General features: G+C 42.8%; 1 protein-coding gene across 1 annotated transcript in view; it reads right to left on the bottom strand.

The window, feature by feature from the left end:
- The window catches only part of MMD (monocyte to macrophage differentiation associated), a 29,283-nt gene extending 12,078 nt beyond the window's left edge, over nt 1–17,205 (bottom strand). Inside the window, exons 1-4 of the mRNA XM_054458081.2 lie at nt 16,902–17,205; nt 9,397–9,478; nt 6,511–6,671; nt 2,996–3,070 (exon numbers count right to left, since the gene is read on the bottom strand). Coding sequence (XP_054314056.1) covers nt 2,996–3,070; nt 6,511–6,671; nt 9,397–9,478; nt 16,902–16,927 — 344 coding nt within the window. The 5' untranslated portion in view covers nt 16,928–17,205. The remainder of the gene's footprint in view (nt 1–2,995; nt 3,071–6,510; nt 6,672–9,396; nt 9,479–16,901) is intronic.
- Between the last annotated feature and the right edge of the window lie 911 nt (nt 17,206–18,116).

The following is an 18,116-nucleotide window of genomic DNA, read 5'->3' as shown; positions in this document are numbered from 1 at the left end:
AATTCACTTGTACTAACTTCATATTAAGAATACATGAGAAGTTCAGGAACAGTGGCTCACACCTGTAATCCCAGAAATTTGGGAGGCCAAGGCAGGCAGATCACTTTAGGTCAGGAGTTCAAGACCAGCCTGGCCAACATGGTGGAACCCAGTCTCTACTAAAAATACAAAAGTTAGCTGGCATGGTGGTGGGCACCTGTAATTCCAGCTACTAGGGAGGCTGAGGCAGGAGAATCGCTTGAACCCAGGAGGGAGAGGGTGCAGTGAGCTGAGATCACACCACTGTACTCCAGCCTGGGTGACAGAACAAGACTCTGTCTCAAAAAAAATAAATAAAATAAATGAGGCCAGGTGCGGTGGCTCACACCTGTAATCCCAGCACTTTAGGAAGCTGACATGGGTGGATCACCTGAGGTCAGGGGTTGGAGACCAGCCTGACCAACATGGTGAAACCCCATCTCTACTAAAAATACAAAAAAATTAGCTGGACATGGTGGCACGTGCCTGTAATCCCAGCTACTTGGAAGGCTGAGGCAGGAGAATCTCTTGAACCCAGGAGGCAGAGGTTACGGTGAGCCAAGATCGCACATTGCAGTCCAGTCCAGCCTGGGCAACAAGAGCAAAACTCCGTCTCAAGGAAAAAAAAAAAAAAAAAGAATAAATGAGGAAAAAACAAATGTTGTCCTGATTATCTACAACTACAAAAGTCACATTTCCAAATGGAAAAAGTACAGCCTACATATCTAAAACTACAGGTAAACAAATTGCCTACTATGATATTTAACTCCTCAGCTCACATTTAAATTCTTTTTATTCATTTACTTATTTTAAATTAAAGAATTTAAAATAACTAAGTAAGGAATCCTGTTTGGAACACCCTGTAGGTTCCTGTTGAAATAAGCATTGTTCTGGGCATTTAATGTCCATTCATAAAAGCCTTTCAGTGTTCTTCTTCCAACATTAAGCCGACCTATAATTTAGTCAGATGCTGGGCAAAGATAGCACTTACTTTTTACTCCTTCAGATAATCAGGTTTCTTTTCAATCATTGATGCTGCATTAGCCAGAATCTAGAGGCATACTGTTTCTAATGACTACAGTAGATGATTGCAAAATATAAGCTTCTGAGTTTTTAAAACTGGATTATGTCTTGTAGAAGAAAGCTAGCGTTTCTTTAATTAAGAGTTTCAAAGCAACAAAAGATTATATTTGATCAGCACCAAAAAGGCAGAAAGAGCAAAGGCACTGAACAGGATACTAGGTATTTTAAATGGTTAACTCATGTGGCCAGTTCTCTTACTCAGCAAAAGAAATGATAAACACACTTGCTATATAGTAGCTACTGCACTTGAGGTGAATTGAAGACAAATGGCTTAAATTTCAAAAACAGGCTGGGTGTAGTGGCTCACGCCTGTAATCCCAGCACTTTGGGAGGCTGAGGAGGGCAGATCACTTGAGGTCAGGAGTTTGAGACTAGCCTGGGTAACACAGTGAAACCTCGTCTCTACTAAAAATAGAAAAATTAGCCAGGCATGGTGGCACATGCCTATAGCCCCAGCTACTCAAAGGCTGAGAAAGGAGAATCACTTGAACCTGGGAGGCAGAGGTTGCAGTGAGCTGAGATCACGCCTCTGCACCCCAGCCTTGGTGACAGAGTGAGAAGCTGTCTCAAAAAACAAACAAACAAAGAAGCCAGATGTGGCAGGCACCTATAATCCCAGCTACTCCAGAGGTTGAGGCAGGAGAATCACTTGAACCTGGAAGGCGGAGGTTGCAGTGAGCTGAGACCATGGGCCACTGCCACTGTACTCCAGCCTGGGAAACATAGTGAGACTCCGTCTCAAAACAAACAAACAAACAAACCAAAATGGCCAAGCATGGTGGCTCATGCCTGTAATCCCAACACTTTGGGAGGCAGAGGCGGGCAGAACACTTGAGGTCAGAGTTCGATACCAACCTGGTGTCGACAACATGGTGAAACCATATCTCCACCAAAAAATACAAAAATTAGCTCGGTGTGGTGGCACATGCCTGTAGTCCCAGCTACTTGGGAGAATAAGGTGGGAGAATCACTTGAACCTGGGAGGTGGAGGTTGCAGTGAGCTGCATGGCCAACACAGTGAAACCCCATCTCCACCAAAAAATACAAAAATTAGCTGGGTGTGGTGGCACACACCTGTAGTCCCAGCTACTTGGGAGAATGAGGTGGGAGAATCACTTGAACCCAGGAGGTGGAGATTGCAGTGAGCTGAGATCACGCCACTGCATTCCAGCCTGGGAGACAGAGTGAGACCCTGTCTCAAAAAATAAAAAAAATAGGCTGGGCACGGTGGCTCACACCTGTAATACCAGCACTTTGGGAGATGAAGGTGGGTAGATCACTTGAGGTCAGGAGTTCCTGACCAGCCTGGCCAACATGGTGAAACCCCATCTCTACTAAAAATACAAAAATTAGCCAGGCATGGTAGCACGTGGCTGTAATCTCAGTTACTCAGGAGGCTGAGGCAGGAGAATCTCTTGAACTCGGGAGGCGGAGGTTGCAGTGAGCCGAGATTGTGAGACTCCGTCTCAAAATAAATAAATAAATAAATAAGCTTGCTTTCCTCATACATATTTACAGCATTTCCAGTTGAACAATTCAATTTTCTAGTGTTCTGAACAACAGCAGAGGTATAGGGAAACAATATGGAGAGCAAAGGTTACAGATTTCAAGAGTGAGCAAGCTATCTGCACACAAGTTCATGGCACTTCTTCTTGAACAATCCAATACCCAGATATTATAAACAGCAGCAATATTCTCCCCTTCAAATATGCAATCTGACCCAAGTACATCAAACAGGAAAAAACATGCATGCATGTATGTGTTCAGGAGGAGGGGAGGTGGTGTACACATGAGGGCTGAGGGTGGGGACACGAGGAAGAGAGGAAAGGAGGAGTGAGGAATTCTAATCATATAATCACTCACTACCTTCAAAAATAGGAAGACTGTATCTTACCATGGAGCGTAAGAAGCAGCAATGAAGAAATAGATAACCATTCTATCACACATGTGAAAACAATGCTCCACTGTCCTAGTGAGGGGGAAAAAAAAGTTAATTTGTCAGAAAGTGTTCAGATGGGAAGTAAGGGTTATCACTCCACTATGCTGCAATTTCCATTCTTGTTCTCATTCTCATGGCCTTTACACTCATTCTCCCAAGGTCACACAGATTTTTGTTGTTGTTAATGTTATGAAGTCATGAGTAAAAGCTTTCTATTATTTTTTAGGTTGCACATACAATAGATTCTCTCAGCATATATGAGACATAGGGACAGAGCCCCACGATAGTTAGAAAGCCTGAAGTGGTTAAAGCAAACAAACAAAATCTGTCTTTTCTTGATGTTTTCTATTTCTTTTGGATCCCATCTAACAGAAAAATGAAGTTCCTGGAGGGCAGACCACCTCCCTCACTCCCCGCCCCAGCTCCTATCAGTGCAGGGCAAAGTCCTGATGTTCAGTAAACACTCCCCGAGCTGAAATCACATTCTTTGTGTCTTTTTAGAATGTATTTACAGTTTTTACTTCAAATATCCTGGTGTGGACAGTAAACAGTAATAAAGGAAATTCAGAAATTAACTTAGGAAAAACAGTAACAAAAACAAAAAAAGGCACATTTACTACAAAAGCATAGCCACCTGTATTTCTAAGCAAGTTCCTCCTTCCAAAACTGAAAAGTCAGGGGTATATGTACAAAGAGTTTGGTTCACTGAGGTCTATTCATAAAATGGATTAGACGGAATCTGCCCTTTACTGAGGTAATTTAAAAGTACAAATTTGTAATCTAATCTTGAATCTATTTTCCGTGTCCAAGCAGGTATAACTATAATTTGAGGGAACACTAGTATTAGACTTTGCCTCCCCTACACGTAACATTGACCAAAGCAAACTAATAAGGACTTGTGTGAATAAGTGAAAAAACGTACCCCATAAAGGCTGGGCATGGTGGCTCACAGCAATAATCACAGCACTTTGGGAGGCTGAGACAGGTGGATCACCTGAAGTCAGGAATTTGAGACCAGCCTGGCCAACACGGTGAAACACTGTCTCTACTAAAAATACAAAAATTAGCCAAGTGTGGTGGCGCACGCCTGTAGTCCAAGCTACTCGGATGGCTGAAGCACAACAATCACTTGAACCCATGAGGCAGAGGTGGCAGTGAGCTGAGATCGCACCACTGCACTCCAGTCTGGGCAACAGAGTGAGAGTCTGTCTCAAAAAAAAAAAAAATGTATTCCATAAATATATATACCTACCATGTATCCACAAAAATTAAAAATAAAAAAAAAGTTTTAAAGGAATGAAAACTACATTTGTGAGAAAGAATGGGTTTCAGTCTACTAGTCATCAGAAGCTATAGCATACCCATAGATGATACTTTACACCATAGGTCTAAAGAAGCAAACATTACGCCAATGCTTTTCAAACTTGACTGCATATCATCACCTGGGAAGCTTACAAAATATAGTGATGGCCTCCAGTTCAGAAGACTCTGAAGGGCTAGGAGGTGAGACAGAGGATGGAGGAAGGAGAAGAATAAGTTTTTAAAACTCCTTGGATGACTGTGATTTCTAGCAAGGTTTTGGGCCTTTGTAATTCTGTTTTCTAGATTGTTATACGCTGTTAGAGTAGGTAGACAACAGACCTGGAATCTTATCCAAGATCTGCCACCAACCTCTCTGACTCTCACTTACCTCATAGGTAAAGTGGAAATAAGATCTTTCTCATGGAGTATGTGTGAATATTAAATGAGATAATGTAGGCCATGTATCTAGCATAGTACCTAGCACACAGGAGCACCTACCACATAATAAATGTTAATTCCCTTCTCATTTTTACTTAAATAAGGCTTTTTTGATATTTAAAAATTTTAATGAGGAGCAAAAATCTACACATGGCATATGATTCTAGCAACGCTATTCAAAGTTAAAGAGAATCTAGTTTCTATTACACCTCTGGCAGGGAGACCCAGAATACTGAAGTAGGTACCTACAACTTTTTATTGATCCAGAATCTAGACATTGAAGCCAAGTTTGCTGAGACAACCACAAGCACTAAATTGTGCCAAGAAGATAATAAAGTACTTTGCTTCTAAACTGGCCTCTGGGCGCTGCGACAGTGTGTCCTAAGGAGCCAGGACAGGCACTTTTGTGGTTCTCTTGTGAGTGTGTCCCAGAGTGCCCTTGTGATTCAATGCTGTGGTTTTATTTTAAGCCCAGGAAACTGTCACCTTACTGGAAAAGGTAGCAGACTGCAAGCTATATGCAATATTGTAAAAGATATGGTGAAAAAAACTAGGACTTGGAGTCAGAGGTCTTGGAAAAATCAGATTCTGCTGGTTTCACTGACTCAGACAAGTCAGGCCACTTCTCTGAGCCTCAGTTCCTCTAAATAAAAATGAAGTGATTTGAATTAGATGATTTCTAAAGATCCTCTCAGCTCTAAAACTCTAGGATTCTGCATGTGAGGAAACCAGTAATCATCTCATAAATCTCAAATCCTGCTTGTAAAAGGAGCATATCTTTTAAATATCAGATTGTTTGAATAGTTTGAGTTTTTTTTGGACATTCTTTAAAACCAAAAGGCATATTCGAGTATTTCTTTAAACTGCTCATAGTCTGCTCTGAATCTTCCTTTTTTGAAAAGAAGTTTTGCCCTTTAGGGCTGTGCAGAATCCATTTCACAAGCAAACCATTCCCACCTAAATGGTGTGGTGCTCCAAAATCAATCCTTCACTCAGAGGAGGAAAGCTTTTACGTTCTTGTCGTTGGCAAGCCAAGAGCTATAGTATTGTTTTGAAAGTGCTTGACGACTATTAATAGCAAAATATGTGAACTCTGAATAATATACACAAGACTTAATTCTGAAAGCTAAACTTTGCAAAATGGTAAACGCAAACTATAAGTATACCTCCATACCTCACACACTTGTAGGATCTTTTGTAATTTTCAAGTTATTTTCAAGTACCTTATCTCATTCACCTATCACACTGACTGTGTGACTCAGGTATTATTATTCTCATTTTAGTGATACAGATACTGAGGCTCCACAAGGTCAAGTGATTTACCCAAAATTAAAGAGCAGGGCTGGACCTCAAAGCCTGCCTGCTGACTCCAAGCTCAGTGTGATTTGTCACTACCCCATAGCTGCTGCTCTCATCATATCCTTAGTGTGCTTGATAGTATTGGAAAATAGCTCTCAGGTTTTTAAGTGGTAAGTCCTGGGGAATCAGTTAGTTTTTGTTTGGGGTTACTGAGCAAAGGCCTACCTTTTTAGATACCTACTGGGGAGGAGTCCTAAAACTTCATCCAGTCCAAAGAACAAGTCCTGAATAATGGGATAGTATTCTAGTCTACAAGGCAGAAAAATGTCTACTCTTTGCCCTACTTGACTAAAGCATGCCAGCTTGGGAGGCTACCAAACATGTTGAGTCAACTATTTGGATCTGTTGAAACAGCATGCCATCCACTGTACCTTAAGTGGCTCTTTTTCCATGATACAATGTGAAATACTGTAGAAACGATGAAGAGGGCACAGAGTCCCATTCCATAAATCCATGCTGTTATCTTTTCCCAGCAGTCATCAGACAGCCGATGGAGGAGGGCACTGCCCACGATGGCCGGAACAATGAGGAACTGAGGGAAAGATAAAGAATGGTGAATGGAATATTCTGGCTTTTATGGAAGTGAGTCTTTTACTAAAAATACAGAGGTTTACCAGGAACAATTTTAGTAAAATAATCTTAGAGCAAGTATTTGTGTCTCCTGGATAATCATAACGAGAGCCAGATGAAGTTAGCTGCTACACTGGAAAGCAGGTAATACCATTCAGGGCCCAGGAATTGTGCCAACCAGTGGGGATACAATTAAGCCATCAAGGATGCAACATTATTCAGCTGTTGCAAAACAGATGTTCTTTATCCTAATTTCATTAAATAAGGACATGTTTCATTCTACTTTATAATCTGATTTAGAGTAATTACTTAAAATATTCAAATGCCAAGCAGGCAGGGTGTGGTAGCTCATGACTGTAATTCCAGCACTTTGGGAGGCTGAGGCAGGAGAATCGCTTGAGCCCTGGAGTTTGAGACCAGCCTGGGCAACACAGCAAGACTCTGTATCTACAAAAATTTAAAAAATTAGCCAGGCATGGTGGCAAACACCTGTAGTCCCAGCTATTTGGCAGGCTGAGGTGGGAAGACTGCTTGGGCCTGAAAGGTTGAGGCTATAGTGAGCCGTGATTGTACCACTGAACTCCAACCTGGGAGGCAGAGTGAGACCCCATTTCAAAAAACAGCCAAGCATATACTCAGATTTTTCAGGGAGGTCCTCATTTTAAAACATCTGTCCTATTGCAATAGAAATCTCAATATTTCAGGACAGGATAATTGAACAAATCAAGTAATAGGTATTATAATGTACATAGCAACACACATATACAAAAAGTCAATTGTTGAAGTTATGTACCCTGATTTTCAGTTTGGATCTGTACATTCCACCAATTTGAGAGCTACTGCAGAGTGAAAGAGTTTTGGGGTCACTTCATTTTTAACAGAGCCTTTTAAGTAAGCAAGAGCAAACCATTTCCAAGGCCCACGTATTCAAAAAATCTTGAGAATTTTAGAGAGGATTTTGCTTTCTGCATCATATTTCGTAGTCCACATGGTCACAAACTTTAATGTCTAGTCATATGTGTATGACTATGACTAGTAAACATCTTATAATGACAGAAGCTCCCAGGAGAATAAACTACTTTATTAGATATTAGAAAAAGCATACTTGACAAAGAATACAAATGTTAGCAATTTGCTTATCTTTTTTCTCCCCAAACCTACATTTGTCATCTTGCAACAGAATATTAAATCCTCTAGATAAGACTGGCATGAGTTTTTCAGATGCTGAAGTTTTCGTTGGCCCGAGCAAAATTAGAACATTAAATACAATTGCATCTCCTCTGGGAAGCAATGGCCACTGTAGGGGTGAGAGTCTATGGCTCCCCTTCCTATTTCAGAGGATTTAAGTACATTTAAGTACAATAAAGTTTTTCATAAAACAAAATGTATTTCATTTAAAGGAATGCCCTTTATCTTGAGATCATGTCCTTTCTACTTTTCATGTTAAAGTATCTTCTCTTCAACGAAATGATGACAATAGGGGTGTTTTGTCTCTGTTAGAAATATTACTAGTCCCTGAAATCCAAAAATTCAAGATATGGTTTAATAAGATTATATTTTCTGTTCTAAAAAATTAATATGGAGGTTTTGTCAGGTATCCCTTAACTTAAGTTTACACAAGTGTTCCTTAACCTGTGACACACTCAGAAGAAACAAGTTAAGCTTTATTCAGGCTCATCCTGAGTAAATATTATTCCTAAAGGTAAGCTGTGTGTCTCAATATCTGAACCATTGTATTGTACCAACAGTGTCTACCATAGTTAAACTAGCCTGTTCCAAACACTCATTGTTAAAGAAGTAAACTGGTCTTTTCTCTATTTCTTGTTTTCAGACTGTATCCCAGCCACTATTTTTCCCTCAACGTCACTAAATGCAAGGGAATAATGAAACCACAGATAAAGTAAAAAATTTATAATGATATAAGAAAATGCCATTAATGTCACATTAACAGGAAAACTGAAAATACATACATATTCACAAACACCCCCAACACAGAGACACACACACACACACACACACACAAACACACACACAAAGAAATGTACCGAAGTGTTAACAGTTTATTTCTGGTTATTTTTGTTTTTCTTATATATTTTTCAGTATTTTTAAAGTTTCTTATAATAAGCATGTTTTGCTTTTACAATGCAGAAAAAAATTAACAAAAAATGTAGGGATCACATCAGCTTTTTCTTCACCAATATGGAATAACATCTCCTCTGGGAAGCAATGGCCACTGTAGGGGTGGGAGGCTATGGCTCCCCTCCCCATTTCAGAGGATCACTTAATTTTAAAAAGCATCTTTTTCAACAAATTGTGAACTCTCTTTGCCAAATGAACATAGTTGATTGTCTTGAAAAGGCGATTCATTTCATTCTAGGGGTGACAGTCTTCATAAATAGGTGTCTTTGGTTTTTCTATAACTAGGGTACATACTATTATTATTTCTTTAAAGAAGATCTTGTTGGAGAAAGCAAATCCAGGACAGAGCTGACTGTAGGTTAGAACACACAAAGCACTCTACATGCTTACATAGTTTCTGGTGACATGACCCAGAACTGATTTCCTGGTAGATAAGGTCACAGATGGGTACATACAACTAATTGTGCTGAGGTTACTAGAGATAACTACCCCTTCCTCCCGCCAAAGCCCCATGGAAAGGATGGCAATGGCGGAAAACTTGTACTCACTGCGTGTGTGTAACAGTTAGCAGCATGTTCATAGCAAGTTGGCTTGTAGCGGCCATTGGCTGGAGCTCGATGGTTCATGAACCTGTAAAAACAAAAAGAACATCATGTAAGAAAAACTCAAAGTGTGTGAAGAACAATGAGGAAACCTGCCAGTGGGTAAGTGGTCTATTCTACGCGAAGAAGTGACTGGTGGAAATACCCAGTTGCGGTAATAAAGCCAAAGCCACTAAAGAGAGGAGTAAACTGAGCCAATAGCAATGATCCTTAAGCAAATACCCTAGTTTATTAGATTAAGCATTCTTTCAGTTTATTCAAAAGAAAAACCTTCCATAACCAAAAGCAAACTTCTACCACCAAAAGCAAACAGAAACCATATCCACCCCTTCAACTGGAACCCTCCTCCTCCATACACACACACACACACACACACACACACACACGGTACAACTAAAAAAAAAAAATGAATTTTTCTAAATTTTATTGTCATTTAGTGAAAAGGGATACACTACATTTGAAAAACAAAGTTTCTATTTTCTCTCTTAAAATTTATGAAGCTTTATATAGGCACATCTTTAAACCCTACATCCCATGATTAACAGGCCTGTCCCACTAGTTTCCCTATATTGTATTACCAGACAGTTTAAATAAATGATACCTGGCTACCTCTAGGCAACTTAAAACCGGAGGTATGTTTTCACCTTTGTTCTTCCTGAATTCAAAGAGTCTGCTTCAAAAACCAAACACATGACTACTACCTGATTCTTTTGGCTATAAAATTCATATATACACACAAATGTGTGTACGTATCTAAATATCAAAATCTGTTACATATATAGACATATGCCTATATTCCACACTTCCCTTTAGGCTAACTTTGTGGCCATCAGTAGTACAGAGAAAAGCATGAATACCACAGAACCTAAAGAGAGGACAGCGTTCTTCCATTTCAGTATGCTGAGTGAGGATGCCCTCCCCACCAAAAACCCAACCCATACCCACAACAGGTTTCATGAGTCTGGATTAGTCTAACTAATCCTTTTTTTTCTCAGGAGGAGAGAAAAAAGCAGCTGTCTGAATAAAAGAAGAAAGAGGCAGATGCACAGAAACAGACGGACATTAAAAAAAAAAATTTTTCAACAGCATTCAGGTCGCAGAGGTCCACTGCATTCCTGTGCTTAAGAGTCTGTAAGACGTCAACAGGCTTTGCACAATAAATCATCCTTTTGCTCAAGCTAGTTTAAAGAAGTGTGAATAGGGGTTGGGGGTTGGTATTTTGTGCCACTAATGAGTTCTAACTACTCATTACCTTATTCATACACAAAATAAAAAATGGTAAAAGGCTGAACCAAATGGTAGAACCAAGTTGCCAAAAATTGGCTAAAATGCATGACCAAGCCATTTTAGAGAGTACCAAGTTTATTAATAAAAGACCAGCCAATACTCTCTCCCTGAGTTAGGAAGAGCCTGTTATCCTTAGATCAAGTAAATAAAAATAAAGTGGCAGCCACTATTAACACAATACAGATAGTTCAGGTGGAAAATCCACTGGGGAATGAATTTGGGACAGTGAAGATATTTCACTTGGCCCACTGATGGGTTAAGATATTTCACTAGTGTACAAAATATGTACTTACTGAGTATAATCTACCAGATGGTTTGAAAACCAACTGTTAAAGAGAAATATACAGTTAGTAGCTTCAAAATTTATCCAAGCTATTCTCAAATATAGTTAACTATTATTAAGCATCGTCTTTTCTTCCCTGATAATATTTTAAATAATTTTACTAATTTCCTAAGGGACAAGAGTGTTGCTATACAGCTCTTATTAGCAAAAAAGAAAATAATTACACTCTTGGGAAGAATGCTTTAAAAGTGTCCCAAGTATTGGAGGATATACCACATCATTGTCCTGAGATATAACAACAGAGCTATAAGTAGCATACCCTATTAGGAATTTCCAAGGCTAAAGAGCAAGGCCCCAAGATGGCTGAAGTCAGATGAAATTGAAAGTGCTCTGTGTAGGGTGCAGTAAGTAGGATTTGTCTACCCACCACCAGGCTGCAGACTAAAATAGCAATTTATATCTCTGGCAGCCCAATCTAAAAATAGTCAAGCCATTACCCAGCAACAGGGACAGACTTTCACATTTTCTCCTAAAAACAAATAAACTGGATGGCCATGTTTGTGACAGCTTAGTCCCTAATCACCTGGAATAATTCACATTAAAAAATAAAAGTAGAAAGTTATACAGAAAAATATCCCACCCATGGTGACTTAAGGCACTCTATCCTGATGCACAGGGCAAGACACGGGCAATAGGGAAAGATAAGGGTAACTATCCTGGAAGCAGTTCTCTAAATCTGGGGCTCAGTAGGATAGACAGCATAATTGTTCTGCTGGGAAAGTACAATACAATTTTCCCATTTCTCTTTAACCTGCCAGGGTGCAATCAAGCCTCCTCCACAGCCTCCTGAAGAAATCACTCCTAAGACCTAAATGGAAAAGCAGATGTAAAATGTAAATCAACTCCCACACTCTGGCCTTCATCTCTTCCCTGAAAAAAGAATGGGAAAGGTTCAAGTGCTGGTTATGGAAAACAGCATCTATTTATGGAAGACATCTCTATTTAAGGCGGAGTGGCCCTAATGGTTACTCAATGCTTGAGCAACCAGCAAGCTCTAGAGGGTTTGAAGGAAGGTGATTCAGTCCTGGGAGTGGGAGCTGCACTTAATAAAGCTACTAGTTAAGCAGAGTTTTTTTACTCATCCCTTCACTTTATCTTTCAAAACTCTCCTGCCTTCCCCCTTGCCCAACGTTCTTATCACCTCCTCCTTCCCCCGTACCCCTCTCCCATGCCATGACAGAATTTCAAAACCATGGAGGGAAAGAACAGATCAGAGACCTGGGAACACTCTTTAGCACACTAACACACTTTAAATTCAACCTAAAGGACTGTGCCCACTGAGTAGATCTGCAACCCACCAGCAGATCTCAGAGGCTGATCTCAGTAGATCAAATCCCACAAGTGTTCCTCATTCTCCAAGTGCAAGTACCATCAACACTACCTTCAAAATATATTTCAAATAAGTCCACCTCATCACTTGAGGTTAGGAGTTCAAGACCAGCCTGGCCAACATGGAGAAACTCCATCTCTACAAAAATACAAAAATTAGCCTGGTGTGGTGGCATGCACCTTAATCCCAGCTCCACATCTCCTATCTTAAATAAAGGCCTAACATCTCAGGTCTGTACAAATACAAAGTCTCTTAACTAGTCCTCCTGCTTGACCCAGTACAGACTCTCTTCTTCATATAGCAGCTACAGTTTTCCATTAGAAACAGATTAAGGGCTGGGCATGGTGGCTCACACCTGTAATCCCAGCACTTTTGGGGAGCTGAGGCGGGAGGTCATTTGAGCCCAAGAGTTTGAGACCAGCCTAGGCGATATAGTGAGATCCCATCTCTACACACACACAAAAATGTAAAAATTAGCCAGGTGTGGTGGTGTATGCCTGTAGCCCCAGCTACTTGGGACTGAGGTGGAAGGACTGCTTGAGCCTCGGAGGTCAAGGCTGCAACAGTGATTTGTGACGGCACTACTGCACTCCAGTCTGGGTGACAAAACAAGACCCTGTCTCAAAAACAAACAACAAGAAAAAACCCAGATCACATCACACACCCCAATCCCAGCTTAAAGTCTGCCTCTGGCTTCCCAAAGTGCTTACAATAGCACCGTAACACAGTGTTCAGAGGCCCACAGGCCCTGAGTGGTCTGGGCCTCACTACCCCTCCAGTCTCAGGGTGGCATCTTTCTCTCTCTCCACCCTCTGGCTATACCACCTCCTTTCTGCTCCTTAAACACATCAAGGTTGTGTCTGCCTCTGGGCATGTGTACTTGCTGTTTACTTCTGTCTAGGATCTTCTCCAGAATGTTCAGCTCTCTTCTCATCCTTTCAGCTCAGCTCAGATGTCACCTCCTCAAGAGAGGTTTTCCAGACTATCCTAACTGAAGTATCATTTCAACCCTCCCCATCCAACCAGAGCCCTGTGTCACAATTGGTAAGACTTTGATTTGTTTTAGCTTATTTTTTATTTCATCTTTTCCCACTGTAGTGTGAATTCCACGAAGGCTGTCTTGTTCATCTTTCCATTACCAAACTGAAGTACAATGCCCAGCTTATTGCTAGAGCTTAATAATTGTTGAATGAATAGAAAGAATTCTAGCTACTGCTGAACTATTTTGTCTTAACAAAGATATCCCATAGTCAATTAGTTTTACTGTGGACACAGCAGGTTCTGTAAGTAAGAGAAACAGGCAGCCTTGGAACCAAGAGAACCCCGAATCTCACACACACAAAAAAACACTTAAAAGCCAAGACAATGGATATTCCAAGGGCCCCTTCAACATCACTTATGTTGCAACGTATAAATGGACCCCTCTTACTATTAGCTCTCCTTTATGACTGAGCATATTTGTTCAGGAAAAGCGTCTACTGTCAATAGTGCTGATCTTGACTTAATTATTAAATAAAGGAAGATGGCATATATAAGGAGACTACCCCATGCCTATGATTTAGTGCTTTAAGAACATGGAAAAAAAGACAATAGGTAGCCCTGTAAGACTTCTAATACTTTAGATTAAAATGCTTTCCCACATAATCAGTTTTGAAGCTAGCTACATGATCATGAGGTTGGGGCTGAGGAAAAGGGCTTCTTTTTCCTTGGATTTTTGGTTGCAAGACTGTTGAAATGCGTATACACCAACAAGAAGATACAGTAGAGCTCTGTGGATCTTATGCCTATATGCAATACACACAGATGTGGTGTGGGCAGGGAGTTAAGAGAGAGAAAGAGGTGAGCTAGCAGCATGAGTGGTGGAGAGACAGACATGAAGTTGAACTCTTGGGTCTACCCCTTCCTAGCTGTGTGACTATGGGCAAGTTCCCTTTTATTCTCTAAACCTATTTACTCTTCTATTAAATGGGTATAACATTTATGTCTTCCAGTTATAGTTGAGGATAAGTAATATACAAGTGCCCAGCCAGTGCCTGGCACAGACAAATGGCACTCAATAAATGTTAGCAGTTATTGCCATCAATCAGAGATGCTATGAAGGGGAGAGGATGACTTTGTGTTTGTCTATGTGTATGTAGGTATCTTGGGGATACTCAAGTGTGAAACAGATAAAATAAGGAAGATAAAATATGCCTCTGTGTTCCAGTGGAATTTTTCACATCCTAAGTTTGTTAAGAAGCCATCATTGCATAAACCCTCCTCATGCTCCTCCATCCAGTCCCAATAAATCTATCAGGAGGGAGGAAGCATGTCTCCCTTCAAAGACAGTGTGTCTCTCCCTCCAGTTCCCTTGTAATTTACCTACCTGGGAATGCTCAGAAAGATATATCATGAACACAGCATTAAAAGATGCAGAATAGTACTCTCAGCATTTTAATGTGTGAACCACAAAAATCAGGACATTCTCATTACATTACTTTTTGTTTATAGGCTTTATTTCCAAGTTAAAATTAATGCTTAGAAATATGTTTCCAACCTAACCTATGATAGAGAACCAGGAAATTATGACATCACGCAAATCTTCAAAGAAAATCAGGGTAGGTCTAGACGTCATCAAGAAAGAAACTGTTAAATATCCATTGAGAAACACACAAGCCCCCAAGAAAATTACAGTCTATGCCACACTAAAAGAAAATATCTGTATTTTTAATTTTTAAGTGAATAATAGCACAAAAATCACATTACAATTGTGCTAATAAGGAATGGAGAGATCAGTGTCCAGCAAAAATAATTAAAAAGTCAGTTCAATAAGCCGAGAGGGTAGCATCCTAAATGAAGTTGTTGTTGTTGTTGTTGTTGTTTTAACAGTTTTAACGTGTGTGCAACAAATAATTGAACAGGGTTTTTTTTTTTTTCTTTCTTTTTAGAGACTCCAAAGGGATAGGTAAGAATGACAAACTCTTAATCAAATAAGGAAGGGGCAATTTCACAGAATATTGCCACTGTTCTCTGAAAACAGGAAGAGCACAGACATGTAGAGAAGTAAAACCAAATCAAACAAACCGCATGCACAGGGCTTCACTGATCATGGCTGAATGCATGTTACATTCTCTCTAAAAGCCCCTCCGGTCTCCATTCCTGACATCAGGTTCTAAAGTCAGAACACTATGGTTCCATTTTGCCCTTAGACACACCGATACGAAGTTCCACTGGGGGAACAGTGCCAGGCATTCAACACCCTGACTGATAAGCAATATATTCAGAAGTCAATCCAAGTCTTCAAGTTGATCCCCTTCCTGGTGGCCCAGACCATGGCAACTCTTCTGTGCATTTGTTGCCTCCTTTACCCTTTGGGACTGGGGGAGGAATGAGATGGGTGAGTGGGCAGTGAGGGCATGGAGATTGGAAAGAAAAAAAAAATGTGTACTTTAAAATTCTGATATAAAAGGTAGTGTCTAAGAACTCAACAACCTTCTTGGAAGATTTCATGCATTTCTTAAAATTTCCCCTGTCACTGCACCTCCAGCAAACCTGCTGGTGGTGAAGGTCCGGGAATTCACACAAAGGGATGCAGTTACCACATGCCCTGGAGAGGTGAACTTTCACCCACTTAAACAGAAAAGAAAAGCCCGGAGTTCCTCTCAGAGTCATGGGCTAACCTCCATCCATTGTTAGACGGGGAGCCCAGACGGGAATAAGGCCACGGCGCCCCCCAGCCCGGCATTTCCACCAGCTCTACAGTGAATGAGCAGTCGGCCAGCCTTCCGGTGGCGCCTCCACGGTTCCTCCTCCTCGTTTGCTAACACCGGCGCCTCCACAGCAGGTCTCGCCACCCGAAAGCTAACATGCCCCTTCGCAGAGCCCAAAAATAGCACCGCCCTGGGACGCTCAGCTGGAGAACCAGCAAGGCCCCTACACGGCCAGGCAGGGCTAAGCTGGCGGAACGTGCCTCAGTTTCCCTGTTGCTAGGGCCGTTCACAAAGCACCCAAAATGCCTAGCACCCCGCTTTACGACAAATCTCTCCGCAGGGCGCCACCCCGTTCCGCGCGCCCCGGGAGACCCCCCACCCTGGAGGTAAAGGGATGGAGGCCAAAGCCAGGTCGGAGGACTCGGGGGCGGTGCCCAGGGCTGGGGTTCGGGTTCCCAGAGAGAGCCAGAGCCCAGCCTGTAGAGGGGTCGGGAGGGTGAGCCCCAGGAGCAAAGGGATCCCGGGGAAGGAGGAGAGGCTTGGAGTCCCGGGTCCGGGAATCCATCCGAGGTCCGCAGATCGCTAGAGGAGACCCGGGTGAGGCAGGAGCTCCCATCCTTGGAGGAAGGGGATCGCCCAGGGACAGCAGGGTGGGGAATCCCCAGGGAGCTGATCCCTGGCCAAGGTGCCGGATCCACCCAGGATGAATCCAGGTGAGGAGCGGGGAGCCGTGCGCTTAACGGCGGGATTTGGGGACCCGCTTCTGACACGGGCAGCGGGACCGGGACGCCATCCCTCTCACCGCTGGAATCGATTCTTGAACCGCATTGATCCTCTGCTCCTCCTCGGGGGCCAGGAGCTCCGTCTCGTCAGCACCGGCGGCCGGGCGCGCGGCCCTCATGGGCTTGGGCTGCTCCGGAGGCCGCCTGCGTGTCCAGCGGAACCCTTCGGCCGGGTAGGGTCGGAGTGGGCCAGGCCGGGGGTCGGGACAGGGATGGGGCCAGACCGGGCGGCTGGGGGCGGGAGGGAGGCCGCTTCAACGGCCCCGGCACCTCCCGCCTCCCGCCTCCCGCCTCCCCGGCTCCTCCGCCCCGGGGCTCCTGCGCCCCGCCCCTGAGCCCGGCTCCGCCCCCGCCGGCTCTGTTCGCCTGCGTGCACCCGCGGTCGCCGGCGCGTCAGCGCGCAGGTCAGCCAATCGGCACCCCGAGCGGCGCGGCGGCTGCGCTGCCATTCATTCCCGCCGGGCTCGGGCGGCGGGGCGGGGCCTCGCTGGGGAGGGGCGGGGCGAGGGGAAGGGGAGGAGCGCGGGAACGCGGCGCCCTTCTGTAAGAGACAAGTTGGAGAAGAGACCGAGGGAGGGAGAGAAGTGGTGAAGGAGGGGATGGACCAGGAAATCTTAAAAGCATTGTGAAGAAAATAGCAGCAAACAAGCAACCCTACCTCATTCATTTTTTCTTCATCATTCATTTCTCCATCCCTCCATTCATTTATTCCTTCATCATTTTGAGGGCCAGCTCCCGCGAGGCTATTGTGAGAGGATCCAGGGCAGAATGAAAAACCTGTCCTTGTCTGACCCGTGAGGGAGTTGAGGTCTCTGAGCGTCTTCTAACTCTGAGATTCAGTGAGATCCACAAACGGAGGAATCCTCTGCAAGGATCCTTTTATGTTATCCTCCAGTTTATTTTTTATTTTATTTTATTTTTAATCCAGGCAGCTTTCAAATAAACAAGTAGACTTGAATCAGGGTCCTGTCGCTAAACCTTCTAAACTCAGAGGGCTTCCTGGAAGAGAGGTTCAAATAAAAATGAATGAATGGGCCAGGTGCTGTGGCTCATGCCTGTAATCCCAGCACTTTGGGAAGCCAAGGTGGGCGGATCACCTGAGATCAGGAGTTCGAGACCAGCCTGGCCAACATGGTGAAACCCTGTCTCTACTAAAAATACAAAAATTAGCCGGGCGCGGTGGCGGGCGCCTGTAATCCCAGCTACTCGGGGGCTGAGATGGGAGAATCACTTGA

This window comes from Pongo pygmaeus, chromosome 19 (assembly GCF_028885625.2).
Source record: "Pongo pygmaeus isolate AG05252 chromosome 19, NHGRI_mPonPyg2-v2.0_pri, whole genome shotgun sequence".
Taxonomy (NCBI): Eukaryota; Metazoa; Chordata; class Mammalia; order Primates; family Hominidae; genus Pongo; species Pongo pygmaeus.
The sequence above is the reverse complement of the archived record's forward strand: the minus strand, read 5'-3'. Positions and strand labels throughout refer to the sequence as shown.